This window comes from Denticeps clupeoides, chromosome 2 (genome assembly GCF_900700375.1).
Source record: "Denticeps clupeoides chromosome 2, fDenClu1.1, whole genome shotgun sequence".
Classification (NCBI taxonomy): domain Eukaryota; kingdom Metazoa; phylum Chordata; class Actinopteri; order Clupeiformes; family Denticipitidae; genus Denticeps; species Denticeps clupeoides.
In genome coordinates, this window is record NC_041708.1 from 26,394,810 (window position 1) to 26,409,281 (window position 14,472).

General features: G+C 39.8%; 1 protein-coding gene across 14 annotated transcripts in view; it reads left to right on the forward strand.

Annotated features, from left to right (window-relative positions):
- The window catches only part of LOC114771566 (LIM zinc-binding domain-containing Nebulette), a 54,284-nt gene that overhangs the window by 24,754 nt on the left and 15,058 nt on the right, over positions 1-14,472 (forward strand). For 5 of the 14 annotated variants that reach the window (XR_003743804.1, XM_028964965.1, XM_028964964.1 and 2 more), the window contains 30 exons: positions 297-401; positions 1,209-1,319; positions 1,540-1,650; positions 2,378-2,488; positions 3,452-3,745; positions 4,016-4,126; positions 4,241-4,351; positions 4,637-4,747; positions 5,155-5,262; positions 5,339-5,449; positions 5,576-5,686; positions 5,837-5,947; positions 6,222-6,332; positions 6,963-7,073; positions 7,355-7,465; positions 7,573-7,683; positions 7,803-7,913; positions 8,020-8,130; positions 8,279-8,386; positions 8,480-8,590; positions 10,020-10,130; positions 10,208-10,318; positions 11,183-11,293; positions 11,651-11,761; positions 11,970-12,080; positions 12,189-12,299; positions 12,770-12,880; positions 12,968-13,078; positions 13,323-13,433; positions 14,264-14,368. The exons of 2 other annotated variants lie outside the window; for them this stretch is intronic. Coding sequence is in view for 11 of the 12 variants with exons in the window: in XM_028964965.1 (XP_028820798.1) it covers positions 297-401; positions 1,209-1,319; positions 1,540-1,650; positions 2,378-2,488; positions 3,452-3,745; positions 4,016-4,126; positions 4,241-4,351; positions 4,637-4,747; positions 5,155-5,262; positions 5,339-5,449; positions 5,576-5,686; positions 5,837-5,947; positions 6,222-6,332; positions 6,963-7,073; positions 7,355-7,465; positions 7,573-7,683; positions 7,803-7,913; positions 8,020-8,130; positions 8,279-8,386; positions 8,480-8,590; positions 10,020-10,130; positions 10,208-10,318; positions 11,183-11,293; positions 11,651-11,761; positions 11,970-12,080; positions 12,189-12,299; positions 12,770-12,880; positions 12,968-13,078; positions 13,323-13,433; positions 14,264-14,368 (3,495 nt within the window). In the remaining variant the exon portion in view is untranslated. Of the gene's footprint in view, positions 1-296; positions 402-1,208; positions 1,320-1,539; positions 1,651-2,377; positions 2,489-3,451; positions 3,746-4,015; positions 4,127-4,240; positions 4,352-4,636; positions 4,748-5,154; positions 5,263-5,338; positions 5,450-5,575; positions 5,687-5,836; positions 5,948-6,221; positions 6,333-6,962; positions 7,074-7,354; positions 7,466-7,572; positions 7,684-7,802; positions 7,914-8,019; positions 8,131-8,278; positions 8,387-8,479; positions 8,591-10,019; positions 10,131-10,207; positions 10,319-11,182; positions 11,294-11,650; positions 11,762-11,896; positions 12,081-12,188; positions 12,302-12,769; positions 12,881-12,967; positions 13,079-13,322; positions 13,434-14,263; positions 14,369-14,472 lie in introns of those variants that run through there. 7 more of the 14 variants (XM_028964966.1, XM_028964969.1, XM_028964967.1 and 4 more) reach the window with 7 other exon arrangements.

A 14,472-nucleotide genomic window follows, 5' to 3' on the forward strand; every position in this document is an offset into this window, starting at 1 on the left:
CACATTGTGGTTGCTAGGCAAAAATGTGATTCGTTCTCACTTGACATTCTCAATTTTGGAGCAGCAACTCAAAGCTATTTATATCATATTTTAGCTCAGTTTTCATTATAAGAGGTCATTTCAATGAGTGCTGTATTATGCTCAAGTGGGTGCTCAGTTTCCTCCCCATACACTCTGCACGTTGTCTACCTATTGTTTTTAGCAGTGACTAAATAATGCACAAAAACATCTTGACACGTTAACATGCTTGAATAAAGGAAAATGAGACCCAACTCAACGCCCCCCGTCTGCTTCAGGTGAAGTACAAAGAGGAATATGAGAAATCCAAGGGCCAGTGCCTGTTTGTTCCTGACGCGCCTGAGTTCCAGCATGTGAGGAGTCTCGGGAACATCTTGTCTGAGGTACGTCATGTCGTCTGATGAGACCTCAAAAAAGCCATGTCAGTTCAACTCAAATGGCTTCCAGTTACAGTTCAGAACCTACAACAGCATTAAAAAACAACATTTCATTTTTACCCTCTGATATGCACACATTTTGCTGACCTAAATGATATTAGATGTGTCGCTATATAAGACATGGGGAGAGTTTGGTAATGTAACATCAAGCGATGATTGACAGCTGGCCATATGCATGCAAACTGTTAATACCAGAATGAACACATGCACGCACAGGACATTATTGTGGTCCAACTATATTAACTTGAAAAAAATATCTGTTCCGTTATTCTGTTATTATATGCTTTGTGAATATCCCTTCATATGCCCGAGGGTAGATGACCTCTAAATTTGACCCTTTTTCTGGTAAAACTCCTTTTCTTTTCATTTCATTTTCTTCTCATTTCTTTTCACTCTGCCACAGTCCAATATCATTCATTTGCACCAGCAAACTAAACTTGCATCTCTCTCACAAACCCAATGAGCTTTTCGTCTGAGGAAACATGACATGGCCATTATGCAGCCGAGTGAGCAACGCAATGTAGTGGGCATCAATATTTCAGAACAGCGAGAGTTAAACCAGAGCCTTCGTCTGCTAAATGGATTCCAGGGATGCGACCTTTTGATGATGCCATCATAAAAAAGTCTTGGCCTCGTCTCGGCTTTCAGCCCCATTGAATGTGATATTGTGAATCTGATATATTTAAGTGGAGCACATGTTAAACACCAAGGCCCAGCCATACAGTTAACATCTCACTGTTCTGGTTTTTGTAGGCCAAATATAAAGAGGAAGGGAAGAGAGAAGTTTCAAACTCACTCTACTCGCTGCTACCGGAAACAATGGAGACCCAACATGCTAAAGAAGCATCCCAGCTCCAGAGTGAGGTACAGTCATTACAGACCAAAAAGTCTTTTAAAATATGAAGATAGATTATTTTAATCTGTTGTCTCTAAGTGCAGTTGGCAGTGAAAAGCACAATTTTTCATCAATTTACAAACAAAAAATAAAAATAGTCAAGGACCAGCGGTTCACACAGATCAAAACGATGGCAGAGACACAAATTGTGAAGCGAGCACCTTGTCAAATTTGATCTTTTCCCTCTAGATCAAGTACAAGGAGAATGTGATGATGGAGATCACCAGCTCTCTGTACTCGCAGCTTCCAGAGACCGCAGAGACCCAGCATGCAAAGGAGCTGTCGGAGCTACAAAGCAATGTGAGAACACAGCGCTGACATGGGTGAATGATGAAATGCTTGATTCTGAATTCAGGCGGGTGCAGAATGTTCCGTGTTTGATGAGGGAAACCACATGGTCACCCTAATCCCAAAATCATTCAGAACATATATCATGCAGTGCATCCATGTTTGTTATAAATTACTGTGCAAGTTGATCAGTTGGTGGCTTTCCTTCCTTTGAAATATGTTGCACAGTGCACAGATGTATTATGAATAACCGTTATTAAAAAATAATGATATGTGATTAAAAAATATCTTTGGTAATAACTAATTATACATTCTAATGTTCAAAATTGAATTCAAAAGGAATCTGAATAGATTATACATAGTTCATTTACAATGGTCAGAAGATTACCAGACACTGCAGAAGAATATCATATAGGATCCACACAGATCTGCCATAACATTATGACCACTGAAGTGAGTATCTTTAACTATCTTGTTATCATGTGGGATGTTCCTGTTCTAAGAACCTGCCAAAAGTTGTCCAAGGAAGGGGACACAGGCTGGCAAAATAGTGACCTAATATAATTTTAAACACCAGATTTAAACACATTACCACCTATTGTCGAAATCTGCTGAAAGGGGTGCTCTTCACCATCATACCATCATGACACACAAAGAAGTTTTGCTTTTTTCTTTTCAGCAAGTTTTGAGAGTTTTGAGATTTTTACACTTAAAAATCCACTTTTCATCTGTTCTCCAGAACAAGTACAGAGAAGAAGGAAGGAGAGAGATCTCAAGCTGCCTGTACTCTCAGCTGCCTGAGACTGCAGAGACACAATTTGCTAAAACGGTCTCAGAGCTTCAGAGTGAGGTATTCTAATCTATTCTATTGTATTATAATACTGTATTTTATTATATTGTTGTTAAAGGAAACTCATGATCACAAATACTAATTATACACAAACAGAAGTGTGCCTAACAAACAATATCTTCTTATACCACATGCACAGTTCTTCTATTTTTCTGCATAACTTAATACATAAGTTAATGATAAAAGATAAGTTCATCATAATAAGTAATTTTAGATTAAACAATTAGACCAAAATAAGTCATTGTTTTTCCACATGTTTAATGTGACCAATAACCTGTAGAATTCAATTGAAAACAAACAAGATCAAGATGTGCCATGGACTCCTACCAAAAAAGACTGAATCCTTTAATTAAATCTAAAGGATCATCAAAAAGTATGAGTTGAGGGTGCCACTCTTATTCAACCGTCTTATTTTTAGGTATTATACTCTCTGTATTAGGCACTTAGTTACTAGTACGAGGAACAGGATGATTGAGGAGTTGCTCTCTTTAAAGTAAGCAAGTTCATCTCAGATCTGTCAAAGGATAGATGAGACAGGTCACCTCCATGCCCTCAAAATTCCCTTTAACTATTGTCCCCATCATCCAGGATTGTTGAATAGGATTGTGGGGACAGTGCTTTGCTCAGTGGCACCTCAGTGGCACCTTGGCCGATCAGGATTCGAACAGGCAGCCTTCTGATTAAGGCCACTACCTTAACCACTAGGCCACCACTGGACATGACACATAGTTGCCAGAAAACCTTTAGTCTCAGGCCAGGTCGTTTGTCATTATAAATATTTCTAATTTTTATTGTAACGCTGTACAAAAATTGCAAACCAGCCTTGTGTTCATACATAGGACTGACTTCCATATAGGGGCGTTATAATGCTCAGCGGTCTGGCGTAATGTCAAATGTAAAATCGTATTGACTGCAGATTTAAAATCGGATTTTCATGCAGACACTTGTGGGTTTTCATTGTAGACAAAGTATAAAGAGGCCAGCAAGAAAGAAATCTCCAGCTCTCTTTACTCACATCTACCAGAGACCAAGGAGATCCAACATGCTAAAGAAGTGTCCAACTTACAGAGTGATGTATACACAAACACTCAAAGACATGTTTTTTCATTAATATGTAATATCAGTTATTCAAGGAGCCCTTTCCCATCCCAGGTCAAATACAAAGAAGGCAGGAGGGACTCTCTGTCTCTCTACTCCCAGCTGCCTGAAACCACGGAGATCCAGTTTGCCCGAGAGCTCACCGAAATACAGAGCGAGGTAACGTCAAGCTGGAAACCAGTAACAGATGGGGCTGCTTTGTTCTAGAGAGCCATAATAGAATCAACCCGGCAATTATATCCACTTCCCTGTGCCGATATGGGCTGTGCCATCCATTCAGACAACAATCGCTCCATTCTCTATTTACACTCCTCGTTTTTCTTCCTTACAGTCCTCACTATAAATACCCACATAATGCCAACATAATGCCAACCTCTGATATACATTAAAAAAGATATTATCTTAGTCCATTGTTTTATTATCCTTCAGAACAAATACAAAGAGAGTGGGAAAAGGAATATCTCGAGCTGTGTGTATTCACAGCTGCCGGAGACGACCGAGATTCAGTTCGCCAAAGCCGTTTCTGAGATAACCAGTGAAGTAAGACCATCGATGTTTGGGGTCCACTGCTTATAGTGGGAACCTCATTGTGCATTGTGAACGTGGAGTATTTCTAAAGGTCGTTCTGTTTTTTTTTTGCTTTTTTGGTACCAGAATAAGTACAAAGAGGTGGGGAAAAAGGGGGTGAACACTTGTCTGTACGCTTCCCTCCCTGAGACGCTGGAAACACAACATGCCAGGAAAGTCTCTGAGCTCCTGAGTGAGGTAATGCCTTCATAGCTGTCCCACTTCACTGTTTCTTCACAGATAGGTGAAGGCAATATAAGAGCTTTTACCGCACTCTCACAGCATTTGTCGGTGTGCAATGCTGAAATCCAGCAAAACAAAATACTAGCCCCTCTGTAGATGGTGAACTGGGGTCTAATCAGGCTGGTTGAAGTCTATTGAGCGATACTTCTGTCAGTTTCCACCTCCTTTCATTTAGAATACACTCTGTAATTACTGTCAATTACTCTGTTAATTCTGTTAATTATTTATCAATTTTATCAGATCAAGTATAAGGAGGACAGCAAGAAGGAAATCAGCTCAAGCCTGTACTCTATGATGCCCGAGACGATGGAGACGCATTTGGCTAAAGAGCTGTCAGATATACAGAGTGATGTACGTTTTTATCTTAGTTGCTTTAATAAGTTATGGGGCTGTCATTTTTTTTTTTTATGTAGACTCACCAACTTCATATATATATATATATATTTTTTTTTTATGCAATGTTGAGAGCTTTCAGTTAAACTATATGTTATGTTGCAGTTTAGCGTTCTTAAAATGTCTGGGACCTGTTTCATACCTTTTTACAGCATTATTTAAGCGTAATTATTACATTTAAAAAAATGGAGAGACCTTTTGGTGATGATTGTTGAGGGAAAGAAAGAACTCCTTCAAACAGATGTTAGTTAGTGTAATTATGTAAATAGTATAGTATTTGGCTGAATAATTGCACCCAAGTTTTTTATAGAATAAAATTGCAGAAACTTGACATATTTTGTAACTTTTGGTGTTGACAACTTTAGGCAAAGTACAAAGAAGGTGTGAAAAAGATCTCCTCCAGCATTTACTCTCTCCTGCCTGAAACAACAGAGACCCAGCTTGCCAAGCAGCTGTCGGAGATGCAGAGCGAGGTATCGGTTTTTGAAATGCTGGGGTTTTACAATCCTGCTCTCGGCCCCTTCTGCATTCTGTGTTTTTTTTTTTTAGGCGAAATACAAGGAAGCAGCGAAAAAAGAAGTTTCAAATTGTCTGTACTCCCAGTTGCCGGAAACACTGGAGGTGCAGCACGCCAAAGAAGTCTCTCAGCTTCAGAGTGAGGTATGGACACACACATACACACACAGAGTCACATCTGCAGTCGTATGCCAGAATGATTGTGATTGCCGTACTCAGTTCCCTTCCATCTGATTGAATGAAGAAACCTTTCTCTGTCTCCTTCCCCAGATCAAGTACAAAGAGGAAGGGAAGCAAGAGATCTCCAGCTCGCTCTACTCTCTCCTACCTGAGACCTCGGAGATCCAGTTTGCCCGAGAGATGACTGAGATTCAGAGTGAGGTGACTGGGACCCATGAACCTCAGAACCTCTTCTCTTCATAAAAATAGAACAGAATATTCTATTTATAGAATAAGAAATGCTGAGACCAGATAACAACAAACAAATATACCACATCTTGGATTCTAAGGCCTGTGGATTTTGCTCATTAGAACAAGTACAAAGAGGACGGGAAGAGGAGCATCAGCACCAGCGTTTACTCTCAGCTCCCACAGACCACAGAGACACAGTTTGTTAAAGCTGTGACGGAGCTTCAGAGTGAGGTGAATGTCCATCTTTCTTCCATAATGGTAATCAGTATCACAAAACCAGGAAATGTCCAGATCACCCAGCATGCTATTTCTTATATTGCCCCTTCTCTGAAAGGTTGAATTGTGTGGAAAGGAAGCCATGATTCCCCTTGCTTCAGGGTTTTAGGGATGAAGATGATTTGTGCTTGTGTGGTGTCTTAACAGAAGTGTGCAAGCGTGCCATGGGGGCACATCTCTGGCCGGTTGTCATGGAGCTGTCCTCAAGTTGTCTTTCTTTGTGCTTCAGACGAAATATAAGGAGGCTGGTAAGAAGCAGGCAAGCAGTTCGCTTTATTCACACCTGCCACAGACGCTGGAGACCCAACATGCTAAAGAGGCATCCCAGATTCAGAGTGAGGTACTTTATTTCTTTCTTTAGCTTCACACGTTCTATTTGAAGACTGGAAACATATGAAAGGAAAAAAACATTATTAACTGTGTGTCATCATTTGGGCCCACTTGCCCTGATGAACAGTACAAAGTGACCTGTAGTCTAAATTTAGCATGAGCATCGTGGAAATGATGGAAATCATTCAGAGGGGTAGTTTTCCACCATCATCATCAATATTTGGTGAGATTTGGTGGTCGAAGGTCAAGTGGCTATGACTATGACCTCGTTTATGCCCAATTCTTGTTAATACAATATGTCAAGACCCACCTTTATAGTTTTTTTTTTTCCGATTTGGTACCAATCTTCACTAGTGAAGGATGAGCTGATTAGATTTTGGTGGCCAAAGGTTAAAGGTCACAGACACTGATGTTGATTATTTGTTGGATTGTGGAGGAATACACCCTATATGCACATAGACACCCTACATGCACTCACGCAAGCACTCTTCACATACAGACTTCATCGGATCATTACTTTAGCTTCAGCTGTTGTAGTTATCGACCTTAAGCTACACTTGTGTCCCCATGATTAAGTTGCAAATGAATGTCTTGTATCAGAGGAAATATTCATTATGTTCATGTTCCATTCTTTTTCTAGCTCAAGTACAAAGAGGGAGGCAAGAAGGAGATCTCCTCTAGTCTTTATTCATTACTTCCAGAAACATCTGAGACCCAGTTCGCAAAGCAGCAATCAGAGCTGCTGAGTGAGGTAAAGATGTCACATCCCAGAACATTAAGCACATAGAACTACTGAAGCTGTTTCCATATGAAATGCAAATAATTTCAATGTCATAGTCTAATTCTGTAGTCTTTAATGCATATCTCTGTGTTTTAACTATTAAAGAGGATAGGTGCTGCGATCATATGATGTTCATATTCATGTTCTGCGTGTTCATATTTAGATTTTTTTATCCAACGTGACTTTAACAACACTCCAAATTGATAATTAGACAATCCAAGTCCATTGAATTGTTAATTATCTTTTTTAAGATTAAATATAAAGAAGATGGGAAAAAGGAGATCACCTCGAACCTGTACTCCCAGCTGCCTGAGACTATTGATACCATGTTTGCCAAGCAGATGTCAGAGATGCAAAGTGAGGTAACTGACTATATGAGCTTCCATCTGAGATCACAACTTAATGAACTCATGAATATGTATTCAGTTTTTGAAATTTCTGATTAAAGTATCTAATGCAAATATTTCAGACTAAGTACAAAGAGGCAGGGAAGAAGCAGGTGTCCAGCTCTCTCTACCACCAGCTACCAGAAACACTGGAGACCCAACACGCCAAAGAAGCCACACAGCTTCAGAGTGAGGTAAGTTCACCATGTAACGTAAAATGATGGTGATGGCTCTGGATTTTCATTTTATTATTGTCAGCATGTTCAGGAGTGTTAGCGATGTCAGTGAAACTGTCGGTCCTTCATGTTTTCAGGTGATGTATAAAGGAGTGGGGAAACGTGACTTCTCTGGCTCGCCGTACACTCAGCTGCCGGACACCATGGAAACTCAGCTTGCTCGGGAAATCGCTGAGCTACAAAGCGAGGTCAACTCTTTTATTCAATTTATGGCCTGTTCTTCTTAATGTAGTCGTTCCCTACAGTTACAGACTCACACAGTCTAAAGGGTTCGGATTCTGCCCGTTTCTGTAGAACAAGTACAAAGAGCGCGGGAAAAAGGACCTCTCCGCCTGCCTCTACTCACAGCTCCCAGAAACCAACGAGACCCAGTTTGTCAAAGCTGTTTCTGAAGTGGTATCTGAGGTGGGTGACCAGATCCTACAGTTGTTGTTTCTTTTTTTGTTTTAACGCATAAGAAATAAACCTTTTTAAGGTTTGAATTTCTCTGATAAGTGCCATGGGATTTTCCTGGAACTGAGTTTAGGCACGAATTTGGTTTGGTTTGTTCCAGGCAAAGTATAAGAATGCAGGGAGGAAGAGCAACAGCTCGCTCTACTCTGTGATGCCCGAGACTTTGGAGACCCAGCACGCCAAACAGGCCTCAGAGCTGCAGAGCGAGGTAAAGTTTGGGACTTTTACTTACACAATGTACAATGTATTAGATAGTGGCAAAATCTTTTTTTGTCTAATGTTCTGTCCTTTTGCTTTCTAGCTAAGATACAAAGAGAATGGCAAGAAGGTGATGTCCCATAGCCTGTACTCTCTTCTGCCAGAGACAGCACAGACTCATCTCGCCAAAGAAATCACCGACCTGCAAAGTGAGGTATGGGAACCACAGAAATGAACAATGGACAAAAAAAATACAGAAAAATTGGCCATTTAAAGCACCATTATGTAAGATAAGTTATTTTTTTATTTGGGTTGTGGAGTGTCAAAAATTAGAATAAATCATGCACCGTACACGTGCTGAAGAGGCCTAAGATAATAACTTTTTTCATCCCGAGGGAAATTCTTTTATTCTTAAATTAATGAACATGCTCAGTGCATCAAGAAGAATAAGGATTAAAGGTCCCTTATCATGAATATTTCACTTTGTGAGATTATTTACAAGTTCCCTAGCCTGTCTATAGTCCTGCAGTGGCTAGAAATGGCGATAGGTGTAAAGAGCTCTTTGGTCATTCTGCTTCGCCGTTCAGAGAGCTGCAGCTCAGAGAGATGGTCAGATCTGGAATTTGTCCCCTTATGTCATCATAAGAGGAAAGGTTACCTCTCCTTTTTCATGCTTTGTCTGCCAAGAGCCTTTCCCACCCACAGTTGCTCTGTGTTTTAATGTAAAAAGGAGCATTTTTTTAAGTCTCTTTAGAGACTCTGAAGATCCAGTGGGTCAATTTTATTTTATCTGGAAAAACATTGTTCTTGGTGAATGGTGTTGATGAAGTCATTTCCATGAGTGCCTTCTCAACTTCGATAGCCTGCTTTCCTATTCTCTCCTTTAAAGCTACACACACCGAAATGGCACATTTTAGAAGTGAAGTGATTGTCACATGTGATACACAGCAGCACAGCACACGGTGCACACAGTGAAATTTGTCCTCTGCATTTAACCCATCACCCTGAGTGAGCAGTGGGCAGCCATGACAGGCGCCCGGGGAGCAGTGTGTGGGGACGGTTCTTTGCTCAGTGGCACCTCTGTGGTACCTTGGCGGATCGGGATTCGAACCGGCAACCTTCTGATTACGGGGCCGATTCCTTAACCGCTAGGCCACCACTGCCCCATTTTAATGGCGCATACTTCAGATACAGTATTAGGGGAGCACGAAGACCGATATATAGTAGGTTATAACTAGTCCAGGACTAGTCATGAGAGCCCTGCAAGTAAGGTGCAGTCACTGATCCTAAATCAAGCATTTTAGTTTATTCTGCACCATATTTACATTGTATGTATGAAAATTAAAGAAAAAAATCTGACACTACAGTGGCCACTTTCATGCTTTAATTCAGCCCAATTGCAACACACATTTTAAAATATGATTCTCCCTAGTAGAAGTCAGTGTACAATTGGCTATCTTTTTGGCTACCAAAAGATTTATGTTATGTTGTCTGGTGTGGCTGAGAACAAAATCACAGCTTCCTTATTCTGAGTGAACCTCCCTCCCTTGTCAAAAAGATATTTAAATATTGATATAAAGATCATTTAATTTGGAAATATTATAATGAAAATTTAATCACATTAAGCTCATTTTCTATTTTAGGTCAAGTATAAGGAAGGGAGTAAGAAGGAAACCTCATCAAGCCTTTATTCACAACTGCCAGAAACAGCGGAGACTCACTTTGCTAAGAAGATGTCGGAGATTCAGAGCGAGGTACTTTTTCTGAACCAAAAGTCGGACAAACATTTCCAGATTTTTTTTCAGTTAATTTAATTTTTTTATTTTTTAAGACTAAGTACAAACAAGAAGGAAAGATGGAGGCGTCTTCTTCCCTTTATCACCAACTTCCAGAGACGCTGGAGATTCAGCATGCTAAAGAAGCCTACCAGCTACGGGACGAGGTGACAAAAACTCTCATACTCCACATGCTGCCGTAGCTAGCTGAGAATTTAATTATTGAGCAACTCCTGACAACTAATCGAGTAAGCGGGGAAGGACAAAGCCAGTGAGTTATCTTTCAAATGCTATGGCATCCCATAAGTAACTTATGCTCAAATTTCTGTGTTGCCTCACTTTATAATATATAAAAAAATGAATTGCCTTCCGCCATGTTACACCACATTGGTGCTCCACAACACACAAATGCAATAGGCAGGGAAGGACTAAGCTAAATATCAAGGCTTGTGAGTGTTAATTGAAGATTGTCATGCTGATTATACTGGCCTGTGTTTTATGATCTAAAGCTTATGACAAAAAAATGTGGGCACTTTTATTAACAGTGAAAATAATCACAGTAACAGAATGTATCTGATTTGGATGAGAAAGATTTTGAACAGTGTTCATGAAGTAAGGGATGATTGCCACATTTGTGGTGTTATGTTAGTATGAATTTAGGGAAATTGAAAGGGAAATTTAGGGAAAGTTTGAAATTGTGATGCTCTGACTTCCACCGGTTTCAGTGATAGCCCTCTATGGTCACTTTTGGAGATAGGTGCTGCCTATTTATAACGGTAGATAAGTATTGTGTGAGGAAAGACCTGTCGTTGGGAAGAAATGAATGCTTTTGTGTCTATTGGTGGAAATCTGGTAAAAGTGTCCAGGGAAGGTGCGGGTCATTTTGGGAGTAGGACACCACAATGACAACCCACAAACTCGCCACAACCGCACTTCTGGCCAGCATTTCTGCATTTCGGTGTGTAATCGTAGATCCGTCTTCACTCTCGTAAAATTCATGTTCCTTGGTTCCTCTGTTGCTCCTTTTACAGGCAAAATACAAAGATGCTGCGAAGAGGTTAGCATCCACCTCTCTTTACCATCAGCTACCAGAGACACTGGAGACACAACATGCCAGAGAGGCTTCTCAATTACAGAGCGATGTGAGTGTCATGTAGCACACATACACACACACACACAGACACACACCTAAGAATGACAATGCAGTATTTTATTATAAAGAAGTAACGTAAATTAAATTTAATCTCAGGAAGCAAAAGCACATTTTATTTTGTTTACTTAATTATTTTTCGTTTCTAAATATTGCATGTGGACCAGCAAAATATCCAAATGTCTTGCTTTCCTATGTTTAGCACACACATCAAACAGCCCCTTCTATATTTAAATTAATGAGCTTTTTTTTTTTTTTGCTTTTTTTAAGAAGAAACCATTAGGATTTGTGATAGGTCTGCGACTTTTGTACATACTTTCTCTCTAAAGTTTTTGCCATCTGCTTCCAGATCAAGTACAAAGAGGGCATGAGGAAGGAAGTTGCAGCATCTCTGTATTCTCAGCTGCCAGACACGGCAGAGATCCAATTTGCCAGAGAGCAGACAGAACTGCAAAGTCAGGTGGGGCCCTTTCGATCAATACGACACTCCATATCTGTACTTGATGAAATGGAAAAAAAATAAACACACACTGCACTCCATAAACTTTTCTCAGCACATTACCATGAGTTTCACATTTGAATTGCTTTAATTCAGGCATCTCAACTTTGCAATGGTAGAACATGAGTCCATTGGCTGTTAATAAGTGTCATGCTTGGTCATGGATTAGAATAAATACACAGAGGGCGGGAAGAAGAGCATCAGCAGCAGCATTTACTCTCAGCTCCCAGAGACCATGGAGACCCAGTTTGTTAAGGCTGTAACGGCACTGCAGAGTGAGGTACGGAGTGAGTTTATGTGCATTAAAGACCTGTAACATGTAAGAAGTAATGAAAATAGCAGTGCTAATTGTGCTTCCTGTATTCACTCTGGGGACATTATATTTCAGACAAAGTACAAAGAGGCAGGGAAGAAGCAGCTGACCAGCTCTCACTACCACCAGCTACCAGAAACGCTGGAGACCCAACACGCCAAAGAAGCCACTCAGCTTCAGAGTGAGGTACGAATGTGGAAATTATCCTCAAAAAATAGATACAAGACAGATACGAATAATACAAATATAATAATCCGCACATTTAAACCACACTGATGGTTTTTTTAACAGAATAAACTAATAAATACATGAAATGAGTGTATTTGAGAGTGTGATGCTCTGCATATAGCAATGTATGAGGTATAAAAATACTTTTACAGAGGGTTTCTCGAATTTCCTACTAAAATGTGAGCTTCGTTTTGAAGGCTTGATGATGTCCTGGGTTATTTTAAATGATATTGGTGGTGAAAATGATTTTAAATGATTTGGATTAGAAGATCAAAGGCCTGGTGATGATTCTCAAACTCAAATTTGGTTGCAGTTCAAGAAAGAAGAATCTCATTGAATTCGACATGGTTTTTGCCAAACAGGAAAGGAAGGAAATTAAGAAAGATATAAAATGGCTTTTGTGATGTGTACTGAACCCCAATTTCCAGGTGAAATACAAGGAAAGTGGGAAGAAGAGCATCTCCTCCACTCTGTACTCGCAGCTTGCAGAAACGGGAGAGACACAGCTGGCCAAAGAGCTGAGCGACATCTACAGCAAGGTAAACCCCTCTGATGTGTTATTCGCTCTGTAAGGCTGTTAATGTTGGGAATGAAGAGAGTTCTACAACTTCCCTACTCTCTTTCAGGTCAAATACAAAGAGGACGGAAAAAAGGAGATTTCCTCCAGTCTTTATTCTCTGCTGCCACAAACAGCTGAGACTCAGTTTGCAAAGCATCAGTCAGAGCTTCAAAGCAAGGTACACAACACACTTTTTAATTTTTGTTAAAAATAGTATTTTTTTTAAGCATTCACTTAAAAAAATGCATTATTTTGAACATACACGTATGAAAAAAGCATATGCATGGATATGGATTTATGCACGTTCCATTCTGTCCTGTCAAATGTGTGCTGTTCACTCAATATCAGATTTTGTCACACAAATGACCCCACCCCCCTTTCCCGAGGTCATTTTTTGAGGTATTCCTTTGTACCCATTTTAGGTTAAGTACAAAAGAGATACCCAGTCGGAACTGTCCAACTGCCTGTTCGCTCAGCTGCCCCAAACCAGTGAGATCCAGTTTGCTAAAGAACTGGCCGAGACACTGAGTGAGGTGGGGCTAATGGGCTTCAGTCACTAACCGTGTCATGTGGAATGGAGAATAATGCACTATTATATTATATATTCTTAACTCCTAACAATAAATTCTAGCAATTTTTTTCTGCTCTAATACTAAACTGTGTTCAAATAATAATATTAATTATAATAATTATAATAATAAATGTGTTAATGGTCATCATTTTAGTATAAGCCTAACCATAATTTAATAATGTACATTATACCACAAAAAGCATTGAACATAGAATTTACATAAAAATACTTTGCTAGCCATCAATATGAGAGAGAATACTTTTGTTTTTAAATAAATATAATTCTAACAACTATGCAAAAATCATTGGCTGGTACAATTGTAATTAGATTAAGACGATAATGTAATTATTGCGGCAATCCTTTTTATCTCCTCAACTGGTTTCACAGAAAGACTGCTGGTAATTTCTCACCATCACATTACCCCTTTCCCCAAATAGCACCTTTATCTCTCTTCCGCTATCCTCAGCTGCCTGTTTCTATGATAAAAAGCCTTCATTTAGATCTACTCAGCCATTTTCAAATCATCATTGGACCCCAGCTCCTACCATGTAGATCCTAAATTAATAGTTACAACATTATTATACAGCGAGTGCATAATAAAGAGGGTCAGTCTGTCGATCCATATCTATACAAACTCCCTTTTAGCTCCTGTATGCTGCAACACAGCACTAAATGAACATGTCTCCTGCTAAGCATGCGGTTTAAACAGCGGAGAGTTGCAATAGTTCCCATGTTGAACTAACAAAGAGAATGTAGAGTTGATTTAAGTTATTAAAAAGATTACATTTTCAGAGAAAGTACAAGGAGGCCAGGAAAAAGGAGACTTCACTGTACTCAGTGTTACCCGAAACCAAAGACACCCTGCACGCCAAAGCGGCCTATCAGCTGCAGAGCGAGGTGAGAGCAAGCTAATGTGCTGTTATCACCTCCGCTCTCATTATAAACCTCTCTCCTTCTATCCTGACACACACTCCGATTCCAAGGAATTGTGCTGCGTTTAA